A 17,466-nucleotide genomic window follows, 5' to 3' on the forward strand; every position below is an offset into this window, starting at 1 on the left:
TTAGATGACCATTTGTCTATTTAATTTTCAAATATCAATTTACTTATTAATCCAATGTTTGTCATAATGTATGTGCATAATTCCCATTTCTATAAATAATTGTACTATAATACATTCAATAAAAATCCAAATGGAAATTCAATAAATCACATTTTATATCCAATATTTCTATTTTCAATGCAATTGTTAACTGCCATAAAGGCAGTACATTATTTTTAACCAACACCTATTTGCTCGTTCACGGACTTTAACACGTTTGTCATTATTTTGCCACAGAAATATCGTAGAGAGGGATCTTCACTACACATTTCCTATGACCCTCTTTATTTCCCCATTGTTTTTTATTTATTTACCATTTTATTTTTATTAATTATTTTTTGTACTTATTTAATTTTTAATTTATTTATTTTATATTTCTTGCTAAGTCTAGTATCTGATTTCATATACTTTTTCTCTCTTATTTAATTTTAATTTTCTAGTTTAATTAATTAGTCTAATTTACTTTTCTTAGTTAGTTAATTTACTATTTTTTTTCCCCCATTTCAATTGACTATGTATTTGTTTGTACCTCTATAATTGAGCATGCTTTCAATAAAGAAAGCATTAAAACAATTGCCACATGCATTAATGTGGAATGTGATTAATAAACTAAATATGTGGGTACCCAAATAATTAATTAATAATTTAGATGACTATTTATTTTTCAATGATCAATTTACTTATTAATCCAGTGTTTCTCAAATTGGGGTACTAGTACCCCTAGGGGTAATGCAGAGCAGCCTTTTGCAAGGGGTATGTGAGATTTCTTTTATTTGTTAGTTTAAAACAAATTCTATAAATAATTATACTATAATAAGTTCAATGAAAATGCAAATGGAAATTCAATAAACCACATTTTGTGTTAAATATTCCTATTTCCAACGCAATTGTTCACTGCCATAAACTGTCATCTATTTTTCTTTACCCAAAATGTTTTGCACTGATTAGGGGGGTACTATTAACTTACCGCAGAGATACTCAACTTGCTTTGGCCTGGGGGCCACTTTTGAAAAATGACAGGAGGCCAGGGGCCAGTTATTAAACAAACAATAATATTTATCAGATAAAATGAATAAACATTTAAAAAAAAAAACTATAACGAATCTCTTTCCAGGATTTGAGGACATTTGGGGCTTCCCCTGGCACTTTTTTTTTTTTTTTTTAAATAAACAAGCTGTATTTGTATGTTTTGATGACGATTTTGATTTTTGATATTTACATTCAAAGTTCAAACAAATTTTGGGAAAAAATTGGGAATTAATTTATTTTCACTGCGAATCAGAAAATGGTTGGCGGGCCACCAGGCCCCCATATTGAGGGCCAAATTTGTAAATTGAGAATCACTTTGACCTACAGGAATACAGTGCTGGACCAATTCCTCCCTACAGGAAAATATAAAGTGAATGGCATGATGACAAAAATGATCAATTACTCAAAATGTACTGTACTATAAAATAAAAAAACAAATGAAAAAAAAAAAAAAAACATTATCAAGATGCAGTTTAGATCCATGTCTGTCCAAAATGTCAATACTTCATCATTTTATCCTGTTAGATATTTGTGCAAAATTGTCATAATTAGCTATGAATTCTTGAGTTATGGCCAAAAACCACAGTGACCTTTGACCACCAAATTGTAATCAGTTCATCCTTGAGTCCACGTGGACGTTTGTGCCAAATTTGAAGAAATTCCCTTCAGGAGTTCCTGAGATATCGCGTTTAGAGGTACGGATGGCTGTCGCCGGCAAAAAAATCAACAATTTAAAAAAAATATGAACACAAACATGTTTATTTTCATATACAAACATTACACGTATTTCAGGATGTTGTAGGAAAAAAATCCTTTGCAACAAGCAAATGATGGAACCAAGTCTTATATTTCTGTGTGTCAGTCTTAAGAGAGTTCCAGAGCTTCCTCCGACTCCAGATGCTCCTCAGTTTTTTTAAACACATCTCCTCCTCCTCGCTCTCCAGCTTCATCTTTAGCCTCCACTCCGCTCTCCTCTCCCGGCCCCTCGCTGGTCATAGTCGTGTCCAGCCCGTCCTGGTCGGCGCTGGCGTTCTGAGACTCGGCTCCCTCGTCATCTTCATCTTCTACATCCATCTCAAAAACACGAATGTGCCTGAGATTGGCACTCAGCTACCAGGACAGAAAAGTGAATGTTAGGAGAAAAAGAGTCCACTAGGTTCATTCACCAGCATCATTACATGCCCCCCCGCTGGGAGAGAAATGTCTCATCTGACCTTATTGATCCCTGGAACAAATATAGGAATACTGCAGGACAGTTCATTCACATATCACACATAACATCCCAAACTAAAATCCCCACACACTACATTTATTTAACCAAGACTCATTGAGATAAAAAAAAAATCTCTTTTTCAAGAGTGTCCAGCAGCACAAATAACATAGTTGCAGACATAAAAACAAACAATTTAAAATGAAAACAAAGAAAATTACAGAATTATACGATATACAAAGACATTCCTCAACATTCAAAACATCTACAGCCAGATGTGCCGACTTCCAAGTAATTTAAAATCACTTTAAATGCATCCAGCTCCTGAAGATTCAGGTAATTTTGCAGCTGATTCCAAGCAGAGAGAGCAGCATACTGAGGGTCTGTGTCCATATAGCGATTTTTTCTGAGCACCAGCATCTTTTTTCGGTTGTTCCCAACGAGGAGAGAGTGTATGCGACTGCATGCAGACACCTAGAGAAAAAGTGCTGCACCCAGCATCTTTTTTTCTGAGCGCTCCTCCTTGTTTGTACGGCTGCTCTGAGCGCTTCTAGTTGAAAATCTCGCTGGTGACGTCGCTCCTTTTCAGGCAACCAAACCTGTTAACGTAGCATTAATTTAACGCTAGACGGATTGTGTCATGCATCCTCCTCCTTGCTGTAACCTTACGGTTGTCAGATTGAGCGGTGACAGCTCATCTGTACAAAGTATAAAGGCAAGCATCCTTCACTTTGGAGACAATTAGAAGGAATAAGTCCTGGGAACAAATACAATAACTTCCCATACTTTTTTCCTTCCGAAGATAAGAAGTAAGCAAACCAAGAGCAGCCTTATAAATAGGAATATGCCAGCGGTCAAGTCAACAGGTGGACAAGGAAACCAACCATCCAACCCGATCATACAGCAAACAATGGTGAGTAAAGGCTGTGAGATTTGTAATAAATCTCAGTGCTCCATGTAAGGTTTCTGCAGCTTTCAACAAGTTAAGACTTTTGAAGACCACATAAAATGCCATTTTTATTATTTTGCGTTCAAACCGGCAGAAGTAGGAAGAAAAATGAAGCATGAATGAAAATAAGTCCTATGAAGCAGCGTCTGTTGGAGACTTTTCATTGCAGCTTGATGTTTGTTGTTTTCATGTGTGATTCTAAAGCTTTGATTCCTTCATTTAAACAAGAACCTTTTTAGGCCTAAATTTCAGACAATTAAATTTAAGACTTTTTAAGGACCCGTGGAAACATTTGTCTGGGAAGTTCTAGATATATAATTTAACTTACCACACAGGCCACTTTGCGGATTCCATTGACAGCTACAAACTGCGCCTTCATGTTTTCCAGTTCACGCCACTGGTTCCCCAACACCAGGGCCTGGCATGGGATGGCATGGCTCTGCTGGTCCAACCTGACAACACGAGAAACCAGAGGTTTTAAAAGTCTTTAAAAGACTGTGGGTCTCCCCTAAGACAAAGCTTGGACAAAGGCATCCCCTCTCCCCCCTCTAGGTTTACTTATGGAATCATGATTATGTTATTTATTCCCATAGACACTCAACAATTGAGCAGAGATAGCCCGTAACATTGCTGTTTGTCTTCAGACTACACCAAATACATGACAAAGGTCTGTCCTAAGGCATTTATTAGTTTCTGACTCCTAAGGCATTTATTAGTTTCTGTCGTTTTGGTCTTAGTCGGCTAAGATTTCTTAAGTTGACTAGACGTTTTTTATGCTTTTTTCATGCTGAATGACTTATTTCTAAGAAACTTATGAGCACATCTCTGGTAAACTCTTGATTTAAAGTGGTTATTTTGTGTGATTCTTTGTGGAGAAACTCAGTTTTACAGATCTGACGATTAAATCAACAATGAGTCAACAAAATCGTATGTTCGTCGTATTCGTCGACTAAGAATTTCTTAGTGGGACAGCCCTACATTCAGGCTATTCTAAGTGATCTTCTTTTGATAACTAATGTAATATTTTTTCATTTCTATTCGCTGAGCCTCCCCTGAAACTGTTTGGAGCCCCCCCTGGGGAGGCCTGCCTCACACTTTGAAACCTCTGGCCAAACCAAATTGTAAACCAAATTATAGTAAAACATTTTAATCCTCTGAGACTCGTGGGATTGCAGGCGATCCCGACCGACTTTATTGTGTTTCAGAGGCTGTAACAAGTTCAGTTTTAGAGCTATCATATCATACAGATATCATATTAAACTAGAAAAACTTAAAGAATCTATTGGTATATACCATGTCATGCTAGCTTGTCAAGAAGGAGGTTAAATAACTTAGTATATTGACAATAAGGGGGTCTCGAGCAGTTTCAAGTACAGAAGTGCTCGCCATCTAATCGCAGAAAAATGCAATTCTTGCAGAAATCTCCAAAATGTCAAAAGTTTTTGATCCCAAATCACAGCATGGCTTTTTCTATTGTGCTCCTCATGGTCTTGGTGTCTTAATGTGGTATTTTGGAGGGATTATTGATCATTTTTAATTAATTCTCGAGTGGTAAAAAATGGTTAAATGTAGCACCAAATCTGTGTAACAAATGGTATCGACCCTAGAATTGCTGCAACAATTTATGAGACATAATAAAGCATGGAGATGACCATCATATACTTCTATCATATTGTTCTAAACCCTTGTCAACAACTTGACACACAGTGCTGAGCAGCATCTCAAATTATTCTTCCGGTTCCCAGCTTTCAGATGATGTACACCACTTCTATGTGACATCTACTGTTGACCTGCTATCTCCCCCTGAAGACCCCCTGTACCCCCCTAAAAAAGACAAAAACTGGTCTGTAGTGGGTCTCAGAGGGTTAAAAATACCTTTAACCCACTCACTCCTAATCCTAACTCACCTCAGATTAGGCTCCCAGTTGAATTCAGTCTCACAGCTCAGGGCTGAAGCCAGAGGAAGCTGAGCGAGGACACGCCGTTTGTTCTCCTCTTCTGATTCTTGCAAGACCACAGTTAACATTTCATCGTCATAGAAACGAGCATCCAGGCAGCTGTAGACACAATTAGGCCTGAAAAAGATTAAAATCATCGTAAATTAGTAATGGTAGCAACGCCTTCACCAGCTGAGGTTTGCATTTACGTCTTAATTAACTGGTAGGAATGACAGAGGATGAGCGGCACTAACTGGGCTGCTGCAGCATCATCATCATCTGCGTTGTCAAGATGGTGGCTGAGGTCAACGGACATGACGCTGTTGGGGATGTGTCTGTGAGAGCAAAACAAACATGGTTAAAAAAACACAGATTAAATACACAAAGAAACATACACAAACACACAAACACCCACAATCACACAGCTGTACCTGTTTGGGTCGGTTCCTTTCCGTAACAGGTAGAGCTTACTGGGTGAAATCTCCGGCATGCTGAACACAACATGATGCATTTTGGCTTTCTTGTCGTTCCACCTGTAGAAGTCCAACCAGGAAATATCATTAAAACAAACCTCTATCTTACTGCACAAGACCATTAAACTCCGGGATGTTTGTGTTTTACGTACAAAGATGGGAGTTCAAAAAGTCGTGGAGTGTTTTCAGAGCTGGAAAGACAACAAACAAATAATTTAATCACATTAATTTAGTCACATTTCAAATAATACAGATTAATAACAGAGACACATGATCCTACCTCTCTGGCACGGTGTAGAGGGGCAAAAAGACGGCCTGTTTTACAGACTTCCCAATTACTTCCTGCATACAAATTACAAACAATAAATAAGCAACATGTAAAAAGAAAGAATAAGTCAAATGAATATCAAACACATCTGAAGTTTGTTTTAAAAAGCATGTTCAGTTATCTTTCATTAAAGAAAGGAGTGTTGCAAACACATGTTGCCTTGTATTACTTTGTATTGTGGCTACAATATGTATAAAGTGTTTGAATCCAGACTTTGTGTATGACACCTCTTCCTAACATACAACAAACAAGCGAATGGAGTGTGAAAAATTGTCCAGATATACTCCGAGCGATGTCACTTTCTATTACATAAAGAGAGTGATATTGATTAACTGTTGCGTCGATTTTGACCAGTGAAAATAGGTTGGAGGAGCACGCAACTTTGCATAAATAGAGCCAGGGCGAGTGTTTTTTCAAACAAGCGACACGTCGCTTCGCCTGTTCGCTGACACACGGAGCAGGTTTGGATGTTGGCATCATGTCCAGTTAGGAAGAGGTGTGAGGGTCCCTATGACAGCGTATTAAGGCCACTGTAGATAAAAAAATAAACAAATACGGAGCAGGGGGGGAGGGGCTAATATACCAAGAAAAAAAACGCAGAATTTCTGAGATTTAAGGTGTAAATTTACAAGAAAAATATCAAATATTTTCTGAGATTATAAAGTGATACATTTGCAAGAAAAAAACTCAAATTATCTGAGATTAAAGTCACAAATTTACGAGAAAAATACTTGGAAAGATTGTATTTTTTTTTGTCAATGGACCACATTGCTTCAATGTGCAAGGTTGGATCAACCTCATCACACTACAGATGACCCCATTGATTACAGTAGAGCATTAAGACCTATAAAATCATATTTCAGACAATTTTTACTTTTTAAGGATGCGCAGAAACTCTGTCTATGGTATAAATATAATGGTCCGTCCTACATATATAATTTAATTTACCACACAGACCACTGACAGCTACAAACTGATGTTGTTCATGTTTTCCAGTTCACGCCACTGATTCGCCAACAGATGCTACAGGGAATGCCACACGCACATGTTAGTGAGGCGGTATCTTTGCATCTGATGCACTAAAGTCGTCACCTCATCCTAATCAGTTTGTCGTTTTCTTCTGAATAGGAACCAATTCACAGCAATGTCTCTTCAAAGTCCGGATGCTGATGATAATCTGGTGATTCTGGGCTAAAATCCAGAGTATTTCCTCATTGCTAAATCCGATTGCAAAGTATAGTTTGATTAGGTCATCCACTGTAGGCATAATACACGGCAAGCAGTGACGTCTGTGATGTGATGAGGTTGATCCAACCTTGCAAAGTGAAGCGATGTCTTTCCTATTTTTCCGAGTTTTTTCTTGTAAATTTTACACTTTAATCTCAGAGAATTTTAGGTTTTTTTTCTCGAAAACGTATGACTTTATAATCTCAGAGAATATCCGAGGGTATTTCTCCTAAATTTACAACTTTAATCTCAGAAATTAGGTAAAAAAAAATTTAAAATTACAGACCCCGGGAGAAGGGGTAATATTCTGAGAAAAAAAATCAGAATTTCCAAGATTAAAGTCGTAAATTTACAATAAAAAAAAAAAGATATTCTCTGGGATTCAAGTGCAAAATTTACGGGAAAAGACTCACAAATTTCATGTAGTAATTATTTTCTTTCTACCTATTTTTCAGTACCACGGTTTTGCACTGCACTAATTTTCTGAGTTTATTTTTCTTGTAAATTTATGATTTTATAATCTCGCAAATTTGTGAGCTTTTTCTCGTTAATTTGCTACTTTAAAATCTCAGAGAATATTCAAGTTTTTTTCTCATAAATTTATGACTTTAATTTTTCTCCGAATATTACCCCCCTCACCCGGCTCCGTAATTTATTTACCTACAATGGCCCTAATATGCCGTCCTAGGTCACATTTATAGTTAAAAGCTTAATTGTACTGGTGCAAAAGAAGAAGATGGACAGCACACAAAACTCACTGCAGGTTTCTGTAGACACTGCTCGATCACGTTCTCCATCATCCTCTTGACGAAGTGCAACGACTTTTGGGGAAATGAAGGGAACAGCAGAGGGCTCTCTAGATAAACCAGTCAAACATTTTCTGTTAGTTATGGCAGCGGTGTCTTCAGTAAAACCACCACTCAAACTAATTGAGACCCAGTTAGTTTGAGTTTATAGCCAAACAAACCATTTAACCACATTCACACACACACACATAAATTAGTTATAAAACTACTAATTGTTAATAAAAAAAAGCCAACATCATAGTTCACCCTTCAGGTGCGTGCTCTCTTGTAAAAACTTGAGCCACTGGTTTCCCTTTGTGTTGGGTGGAGACACGAGGTCCTCGTCCTCGTCCTTCAGGTACTGCAGATGAAAGAGAAACCAGAGGGGTTGTAAAACAGTGGCTCCATTCCAAAAAAACACTTGAAGTTATGCAACAAAAAAACCCTCTTACCTGACCGACTCGTTCTACGTTGAAGTACTTCCCTTTACGATCAAAGAGTTCTTCATTCTGTTAAACCAGAGAGCAATGAAACACAGTTTGTAAAATGCTATAAATATGTTGTATTTAATTATCATAACAGTGTCATTACGCTGATCTCACCTCACTGAAATGCTCAGACAGGAAGTCAGCAACAAAGGCAATGTCCTTCTGAGTCATCTAAAGGATCAACCAACATGTTAAAAATGATTAAATTATGTCAGGATCACTTTAATAATCTCTCTGTCTCTGTGCCTTTGATAACTCACCTTGTTGAGTTCAGGTGGTACATGCTCCTCACACATTCTTAGCATCGCTGTTGGGAAACAAAAACAGAGTTATAGAGAGCATGAAAACAATGCCATGAATGTACACAATATTAAACGTCTCTATATCAGGATCAACAAGTCAAACTCCTGCACATGTATTGTATTTGACAAAGTAATGTTTATTCTTACCTACATACAACCACCGAAAAAAGGCTTTAAAGTTCTTCATGCTCTTGTCGATCACCCTGAATGACAAAATAAAAGCAGTGATTCTCTGCAGAGCAGTGACATGTGGAAAACATACGCAATTTACACAAAATATGATGCTATGCTAATGCTGCAAGAAGCTAGTTAATTAAAAAGAAATCAGTGAACTCACTGCAGAAGCTCGTTGGCTTTCAGAGAAAATGAGCCCACAGCTGTGATAGCACCTGAGAACATAAAACACACATTATGTCAAGTCAAGTTAGAGGGACTGGACGTACATTTTTACAAATATTAACGTGTTTTAATTGTTTTTTATTGCCAAAAATGAGACTTTCCACGACTTCCTGGGTTTCCTCTATCAGCCTGTAGACTGCTTTTAATGTGAAGAATGCAGGCCTGTTTTTGGAGGAAAGTGTTGTGGGAGTGTGTGTGCACGTGGGAAGTGACGAAGTGGAAAGTAGTTTAGCTTTGAGAATATCAGTGAATTTTCAGTAGAAGCTGCAGTTTGTGCAGAAATAAATGCTGCAGATCCTCCAGACCAACAGAGGTTTCCCGTGTCTTGTTTCCCTGCTGTCGAGTGGAGTGACGGGGGTTAACTCCGGAGAGAGTAACGTTATCGACTACGGCCCAGGAGACCTAAACTACAGTGTCTCCCCTGAGCCTTCTGACCACAGTCGGGAGGCTGAAGCAGGAAAAGTTAGCACCAGGATCAACATCAATTCATGGAGGGACCTTTGTTTGGTCAGCTAACATTACTGCCAAGCATGTGAAATGTGAATATTGTGGTTTTAGCTGGCTAATGTTGCCAATGTTAATCAACTGAAACGGACAGGAAGTCAGTGGAGTGATATGTGATCCCGTTTTCTTTTTCCAGTGAGAAGACGAGCAGCTGCATTTTGTATTAACTGCAGACGACAACGAAGAGGTTGTTGATGATTATAAAGCTGAATTTGTACTAATCATGTAGGTTGTTGGGGACACGGTACCTTCTATAGCTGCTGAATCCAGACCGAGGGGCTCGAACTTCTGCTTCCACAGGGACATGCCTTTCACCTCGCTCAGGTGATACAACAGAGCCTCAGAGCCACTGAAAAAGAGCGAAACATTTTAACAGAGAAGTCTCAGGTAGCGGGCAGCATTAAGAGGAAGTTAGAGGCTGAAAATACCTCTGCAGGTGGCTGATCACCAGCTTCTGGATGCTGGAGTAAGATGACTCAATGGACTGGCCAAGCTTCTTCAGGCCCTATGATGAACAAATAAACAAACCATATGTTTTTTCTGTAAGAAATCGTATCTAGACTGCATGTAGATTCAAGTTTGAACACTAAGAGGAGCATTTACACCTCTTACTCTCACCTTAACGGTCAGCTGGTTCATGAGAAGAGCCTGTAGTTCAGGGCTATATGAAAGCAGAGAGGAAACATTAGAATCATCCCTACAATAAAAAAAAGCAGAGCAGATTAACTAGCCCAACATACTCTGCCACCATCTGCAGGACACTCCAAACATTACAACATGACAAAGAGCAAACACTAACAATAGAAATGGTCTCTTTTCTCACCTTGATTGACCCCACAGCAAAAGCTCCAGAAACTCATCCTGAACTTGAGTGCTTGTGTTCTTTTCCTACAAACAGGGGAAATAAGACATTTGTACTCTCTTATTTTAGCCAATTAAGACTACAATCTAGACTGGGGAGCTCCAGTGTTGACGGTAATGATGGGGGATGTAGTGGTACCCATCCTGAACTGACCTGAACAAACTTAGTGAGTCGCAGATCCATCTGCATGAGGATGTCCTCCCAGGCTTCACACATGCACGTGAGCGAGAGGTGCAGGTACTGCAGCAGCGTGGAGATGTGGGTGAACTTGCGTGCCATCCTGGTCACTTCAGGCAGACAGTCTGACAACAACCCTGTGTCCAGCTGGAAGACGAAAAATATAATAAAAAAAGTAAAAATGCAAGTCAGAGAAGGGATGAGGACATAAACGAAACAGGAAATGGAGAACGCTGAATCTTCTGCCTCACCTGAACGTAGCAGATCTCTGGGTTGTCGTCAGCAGACCTGACTTCTGTGATGACGGACAAAGACTTGAGATCACTGGACAGACTCAGGCTACGACAGGTTCCTGACACCTGTGAAGGGTCATTATTACATTAAAAGAGTTGAAGCACTGAATGTATTGTTTAGTCTTTGAGTTTTAGAGGTTTAATATTCAAGATCTTTCAAATTTCATAATTTTTGTGCCGCGGGTACAATTCTTTGGTATTTACTTCATAATTCTTACCTAAAAATGTTAGAATAGATAGATTGTTTCGAGAACACAACAAAACAAGAATAACCAATAAAATGAACAATAAACATATATAGCAAATTATAAATAAACTAAATTATAAGTCAATATTACGATATACGTTTTCCACAGAGAAGAGCATTTTATTCTAAGATGTTTCTACAGTGCGATCCAATTTAAGTTAGACTTTTGTTTTTTGCCGTTTAATGACACAATTCTGCACTTCAGATCAAATTAAAATATTTGATCAGTGTAAACTTCAGAAATTAAATCTTTTGGAAGAACAGACAACTCTTAGGAATGATTGGAAGAGCCTTACCCCTGTAAGAGTGGCAATCTTGTACATCCCGTAGGCATAAAGCTCCACAAAGCCGGAGTCTCCTCCAAGAACAAGTACGTTCAGTCTGCATCGAAACGAAATGGGGAGTTGATGAAATTATTTTCCAGTTCAATTAAAAAATAATGCTGCATTAAAAATGTGTGTTCCTTCAACATGAGGCTTTATTTACCTGACTTCTCCCATGAGGTTCAATATCTCGTCAGACTTTTCCTCACTGTAACACAGGTAGATAAATACATATGGCTGCTATCACAAGCAAAACATACAGTAGACAGCTGATGAGTTATGCATTAAAATACTGCCCCACCTGAAGATCTTTGAAGTTGTGCTATAGCTGGGGAAAAACAAAAGTTTGGACAAATGTTATTCAATCAACTCAGGATAACTTTCTTTCTTATAATCTGATGTGCAGTTAATGCCGGTGTTACCTCTTGGGGAGTGTTGGTAATTTGGGAAGAAAAAGTTTGGATTCATCCTCTGAGTTGTAGAAGGAGCTGAGGGCACTGAAACACACCAAAAAGACCAATTATTCACATAATTCTACAAAAATCAGCTGTCCTTTGTGCAACTGGATTGATCCCTGAGCCTCGCGCATACCTGCTCTCCTCTGTCACCTCCATCCAGTGCATGCAGGTCACAGAGTTTTGCATTGGAAACACGTGGAGGATCTCTGCTTTCTCAACACCACACAGGACCACCTGCTTAGTGTCTCCGAGGCTGAAGGCCAAAACTGGAGATTAAAGAGAGAATTAAAGTTTAATATCTTCATGTTCCCATCAACAAGCAGTCGACTATAAAACACATACAGTAGATGTACAAAATCATTCCTTACTTTTGCCATCCGGTCGCCAGGCAAGTGCAGTGATCTCCTTCCCAGTATACTCACTGGGTGGTAAGCTCCAAACACGCTGGAAACTAGCTAAGCGATGTAGCAGCAACTACGACAAACATGATGAACACAATTACAAAACCATAAAAGATGATAACAAGACATGTTTCAGTTTGTTTCTTTTAAGCCTACCTCTCCAGTTGTGTTGGCCAGAGCAATAAGATCCCTTTTGGGAGACCATGCCATACACAGCACAGGGTTGGGAAGCTGCTTCTCTCCCACTTGCCGGAAGGCAGGCATGCTGTTGGCTGGGAAATGTGAAAAGTTTTAATACAACATAAATAACAGACATTAATTTGGACAGCTAAACTAAAAAAATTATATTTTTGTAAAGGTGTATATATTTGAATGACCCTTCAAAATGCAATTATCTATCTTGGTAATCAAGTGGATTAATAAAAGTGTTCCTCAAATGAGTAAGACAATTCCTACAATACACTTCTCCATCCTATTTAGTGAGGGACATGTGTGCTTAAAACAGTATTAGAATCACAAGTAATTTATCAGAAAATTCTGTTTTCAGCATCTTAACTATGGAGATTTCCCCCCTTTCTCTGTTTTATATCATATTAAACTGAATATCTGACAAAAACAAAACATCACCTTGGACTTCGAAAGAAACCTGGATGGACATTTTTCACCTTTCACTGACATTTTATAGATCAAACGATTAACTAATACATTTAGAAAATAATCGGCTGATTAATCAATATAAAAATATTTGTTATTTGCAGGCCCAAATATAATATAGGTAATAATCCGTTCAGTCACTGTGGAGATATAAATGTCTAATGTCTAACTTATCACCGGCCCTTAACTGTAATCAGTAGATTGATGAAGAACCAGAATAGCTCTGAGAGCACAAAATGTGATAGTGGCCTAGAAATAGACCAAGTGAGGCTGCGTGGTCCTGCACTGTCTTTACCCTTCTAACCCACTGTTTCAGTCTTTAGTCTAGTCCGGTGGTTCCCAACCTGGGGTCCGAGCCAAAGATCACAGGGAGTGCACCAGAATTTGTCTGCTCTGAGGTTGTCAAAATTAGATTTGCTCATGTATAACTAAAATCATAATAACACACTTAAACGTGCAGTAGGCAGAATATTTTTGGCATCATTGGGTTTTATAAATAACTTTTTTTTAATCATATTTTCTCAAATTCTACCCACTGCAGCTTTAATGGATAATTTATACAAAAGTCTGTATTTAAAACTGTTTAAAAAGTATATATATTTTTTGATACTTCAAAATCTAACGTAATATTCAATCAAACAATTCAATTTGTTGGCGTTTAGCCTTTCAAAAACAACATTAGTAATGTCTAAAGTCAAGAGAACTGTGGGTGTAGGTTTCAATGAGTATAACATCAGCAGGCTGTAAGCTGAAGGTGATTTCAACATATTAAACCAGAGAAACATACATTGAACAGGGAAATGCATTGCTGAGAACATTAAACTCTTTGACATGTCTCATTGATAGATAGATAGATAGATAGATAGATAGATAGATAGATAGATAGATAGATAGATAGATAGATAGATAGATAGATAGATAGATAGATAGATAGATAGGTGGGTGGGTGGGTGGATGGATAGATATAGATAGATAGATAGATAGATAGATAGACAGATATATAGATAGATACAGTAGATACAGTCGATAGATAGACAGATATATAGATAGATACAGTAGATACAGTCGATAGATAGACAGATATATAGATAGATACAGAAGATACAGTAGATAGATAGACAGATATATAGATAGATACAGAAGATACAGTAGATAGATAGATAGATAGATAGATAGATAGGTGGGTGGGTGGGTGGGTGGATGGATAGATATAGATAGATAGACAGATATATAGATAGATACAGTAGATACAGTAGATAGATAGATAGATACAGTAGATACAGTAGATAGATAGATAGATAGATAGATAGATAGATAGATACAGTCGATATATACAGTCGACAGATAGACAGATATATAGATAGATACAGTAGATACAGTAGATAGATAGATAGATAGATAGATAGTAACTTTATTGATCCTGAGGGAAATTCAAGTTTCCAGGACTATTAAAATAGTGTCATATTAAGAAGATATTGAGCTAAGAAACATAGAAACTCTTTCTTAATCTAACGTGAACTAACCAGCACTGAGTGCTCACGTTAAGAGATCAGGACCTCTGTTCCAGTGTTAGCTGTGATGCTAGCAGGTCTGTCAGAAACCCTCCGTGTCTAACTTCCCCGTGTTTAACGTGACAGTCAGTGATATAATAACTGTAACATACCGTTGTGATGTATAAACCTTTAACCACGCTCAGCTCCGCCCTGAGAAACACTCAGAAACACTCAGAAACACTCTGTTTACGTTTTGCTCATCATGTGTTCACATGTTTGGCGGACAGCGACAATCTCCCTCTCTGACCAATCACTGAAGAGCAACGGGATGCGGGAGAGGACAAACGTCCTCAGAGGGAAAACCGCAATTCGTAAATAGCCTTGCACACTTGTACTGGATATATTAGTAGACTGTAAACAGCCAGTAGATGAGTGAATTATTGATAGGCAGCTCTGTCTTAAACCCACAATGAAGCGATTGTTGTCATCATAGTTTATTTTTGTTTATCGTTTGGAAGCGTTTGGCAAATACGGTCAGAAATTAATGTTAACAGAAAAGAATAAATTGGGAAGTAATTAAATATGAAAATAATTTAATACAAAAATAAGTAATTTGTTGAATAAATATTCTATTCTATTCTATTCTATTAGAAATTATTCTATTAGAAATGATCTTGGATTGAAAGAACTCTGCTGGTAAAATGGTGGTATTGCGTTTGTGCAGAATGCAATAGAATAATAGAATTAGTCATATAAAAATATTAAAATGCATTTACTTATTTAACAGATTACTTATTTTGTATTAATTTATTTTCATATTTTTTTTATTTTTTCCCAATTTATTATTTTCTGTTTACATTTATTTCTGTTTGTATTTATTTCCCTATTTATTCAAATAATTAAATACATTTTATTTATTTATTTTTCTATTTCTGTGCATATTTATTTATTACACACGTATTTGATAATTGCAGATTTTGTTTCTACATTTCTTTCTTTATTATTTTATTAATTTATTGAGTCATTTATTTATTTATTATAACAGCAACTTCAGTGCATAGATATGTCGTCTGTTTCCAACGTAACTTGGGGTAAAATATCAGTTTGTGGTTCCACATCTAGTTTTTGGTACTTTTAGAGTTGGTGTTTTTATTTATTTATTTGTCCTTTGTGACGTTTCTGTTTTTGTTCTTTCAATCCAAGATCATTTCTAATATAATAATTTCTAATAGAATAGAATAGAAAATAATTATTTATTCAACCAATTACTTATTTTTGTATTAAATTATTTTCATATTTAATTACTTCCCAATTTATTCTTTTCTGTTAACATTTATTTCTGTCTGTATTTATTTCCCTATTTATTAAAGAAATAATTATTTTCATTTATTTTTCTATTTCTGTGCATATTTATTTATTACACATGTATCTGATAATTGAGGCTTTTATTTGAACATTTCTTTCTTTATTATTTAATTTATTTAGTGAGTCATTTATTTAATTATTCATTCCTTTATTTATTAGAATGGCAACTTTATTGCTTTGATATGTCATCTGTTTCCAGCGTGACATGGGGTAAAATATCAGTTTGTGATGCCACATCTGTCAAGCAAAGGATTCTAAACTATTAAATCTCCAATACAAAGTGAAGGGAAGATTTGTTTGCTAAACCAGAAGCCTGATCTGCACAGCCTATGTTATCTTCACTGCTGAAATAATAAAGACTATCAGATATATTCTGTGTAATCCACCACTAGTGTGTCAAGATGATGCCTATGTCTGACCGTACTAGCAATACAGCCCTAATATGAGAAGAAGGTCTCTGGGGCATTTAGTAATATTCTTAAACGCTATAGATAAATACTGCATGTAGGCCACATGTCAACATAATCTGTGATGAAAGGAATAATGGTGGGAGAGTACAGTGTAAAGGAGTGCTGGGAATGTTCCAGTACTATTCTTACATAGATCACAGCACAGATACAAGTCTTTATGTTATAGAAGTCACCACTAAATAATGCAGTTATTTTTAAGTGATAATTTAGTATCCGTTATTAATAATCAGGGTATGGTGATGAGCAAGTGATTAGCTGGTGTGTGTGTGTGTGTGTGTGTGTGGTGTAGATAGTTATTACAGTGGAAATTCCTTCCGAACTTATCACCGGCCCTTAACTGTAATCAGTAGATTGATGAAGAACCAGAATAGCTCTGAGAGCACAAAATGTGATAGTGGCCTAGAAATAGACCAAGTGAGGCTGCGTGGTACTGCACTGTCTTTACCCTTCTAGATTCAAGATTCAAGCCCTTCATTGTCATTGTGTAGTACAACGAAATTAGATTGTGACAATCCCATAGGTGCTAAAAAAGATAATACAATAAAAAAGAGATAGTGCAATATAAATATAAAAAAAATATAAAAGATAATACAATAAAAAAGAGATAGTGCAATATAAATATAAAAAAAATATAAAAGATAATACAATATAAAATATAAAAATACAATATATATTGATGAGATGACAGTTTTGCCAGATAACAGTTTTGCCAGATTATTGCACAAACCCACTGTTTCAGTCTTTAGTCTAGTCCGGTGGTTCCCAACCTGGGGTCCGAGCCAAAGATCCCAGGGGGTGCACTAGAATTTGTCTGCTCTTATGTTGTCAAAGTTAGATTTTCTCATGTATAACTAAAATCATAATAACACACTTAAACGTACAGTAGGCAGAATATTTTTGGCATCATTGGGTTGTATAAATAACTTTTTTTTAATCATATTTGCTCAAATTCTACCCACTGCAGCTTTAATGGATAATTTATCCAGAAGTCTGCATTTAAAACTATTTAAAAAGTATATATATTTTTTGAAACTTAGTAGCAAAATCTAACGT

General features: G+C 36.8%; 1 protein-coding gene across 1 annotated transcript; it reads right to left on the bottom strand.

The window, feature by feature from the left end:
* Nucleotides 1-1,809: 1,809 nt before the first annotated feature.
* anapc4 (anaphase promoting complex subunit 4) lies at nucleotides 1,810-14,919 on the bottom strand. Its single transcript, XM_037770913.1, has 28 exons — nucleotides 14,749-14,919; nucleotides 12,588-12,703; nucleotides 12,399-12,504; nucleotides 12,164-12,296; nucleotides 11,995-12,069; nucleotides 11,874-11,900; nucleotides 11,736-11,780; nucleotides 11,546-11,630; nucleotides 10,961-11,068; nucleotides 10,686-10,856; nucleotides 10,494-10,558; nucleotides 10,289-10,331; nucleotides 10,099-10,175; nucleotides 9,919-10,019; nucleotides 9,105-9,156; nucleotides 8,915-8,970; nucleotides 8,726-8,772; nucleotides 8,580-8,636; nucleotides 8,430-8,486; nucleotides 8,245-8,338; nucleotides 7,951-8,048; nucleotides 5,918-5,979; nucleotides 5,790-5,828; nucleotides 5,596-5,697; nucleotides 5,419-5,499; nucleotides 5,135-5,302; nucleotides 3,556-3,679; nucleotides 1,810-2,178 (listed from the first exon to the last, which is right to left on the bottom strand). The coding sequence occupies exons 2-28, from the start codon at nucleotides 12,693-12,695 to the stop codon at nucleotides 1,933-1,935; spliced, it is 2,427 nt and encodes an 808-aa protein (XP_037626841.1). The 5' UTR covers nucleotides 12,696-12,703; nucleotides 14,749-14,919; the 3' UTR covers nucleotides 1,810-1,932.
* Between the last annotated feature and the right edge of the window lie 2,547 nt (nucleotides 14,920-17,466).

The sequence above is a fragment of the Sebastes umbrosus genome, chromosome 5 (genome assembly GCF_015220745.1).
Source record: "Sebastes umbrosus isolate fSebUmb1 chromosome 5, fSebUmb1.pri, whole genome shotgun sequence".
NCBI classification, from domain to species: Eukaryota; Metazoa; Chordata; class Actinopteri; order Perciformes; family Sebastidae; genus Sebastes; species Sebastes umbrosus.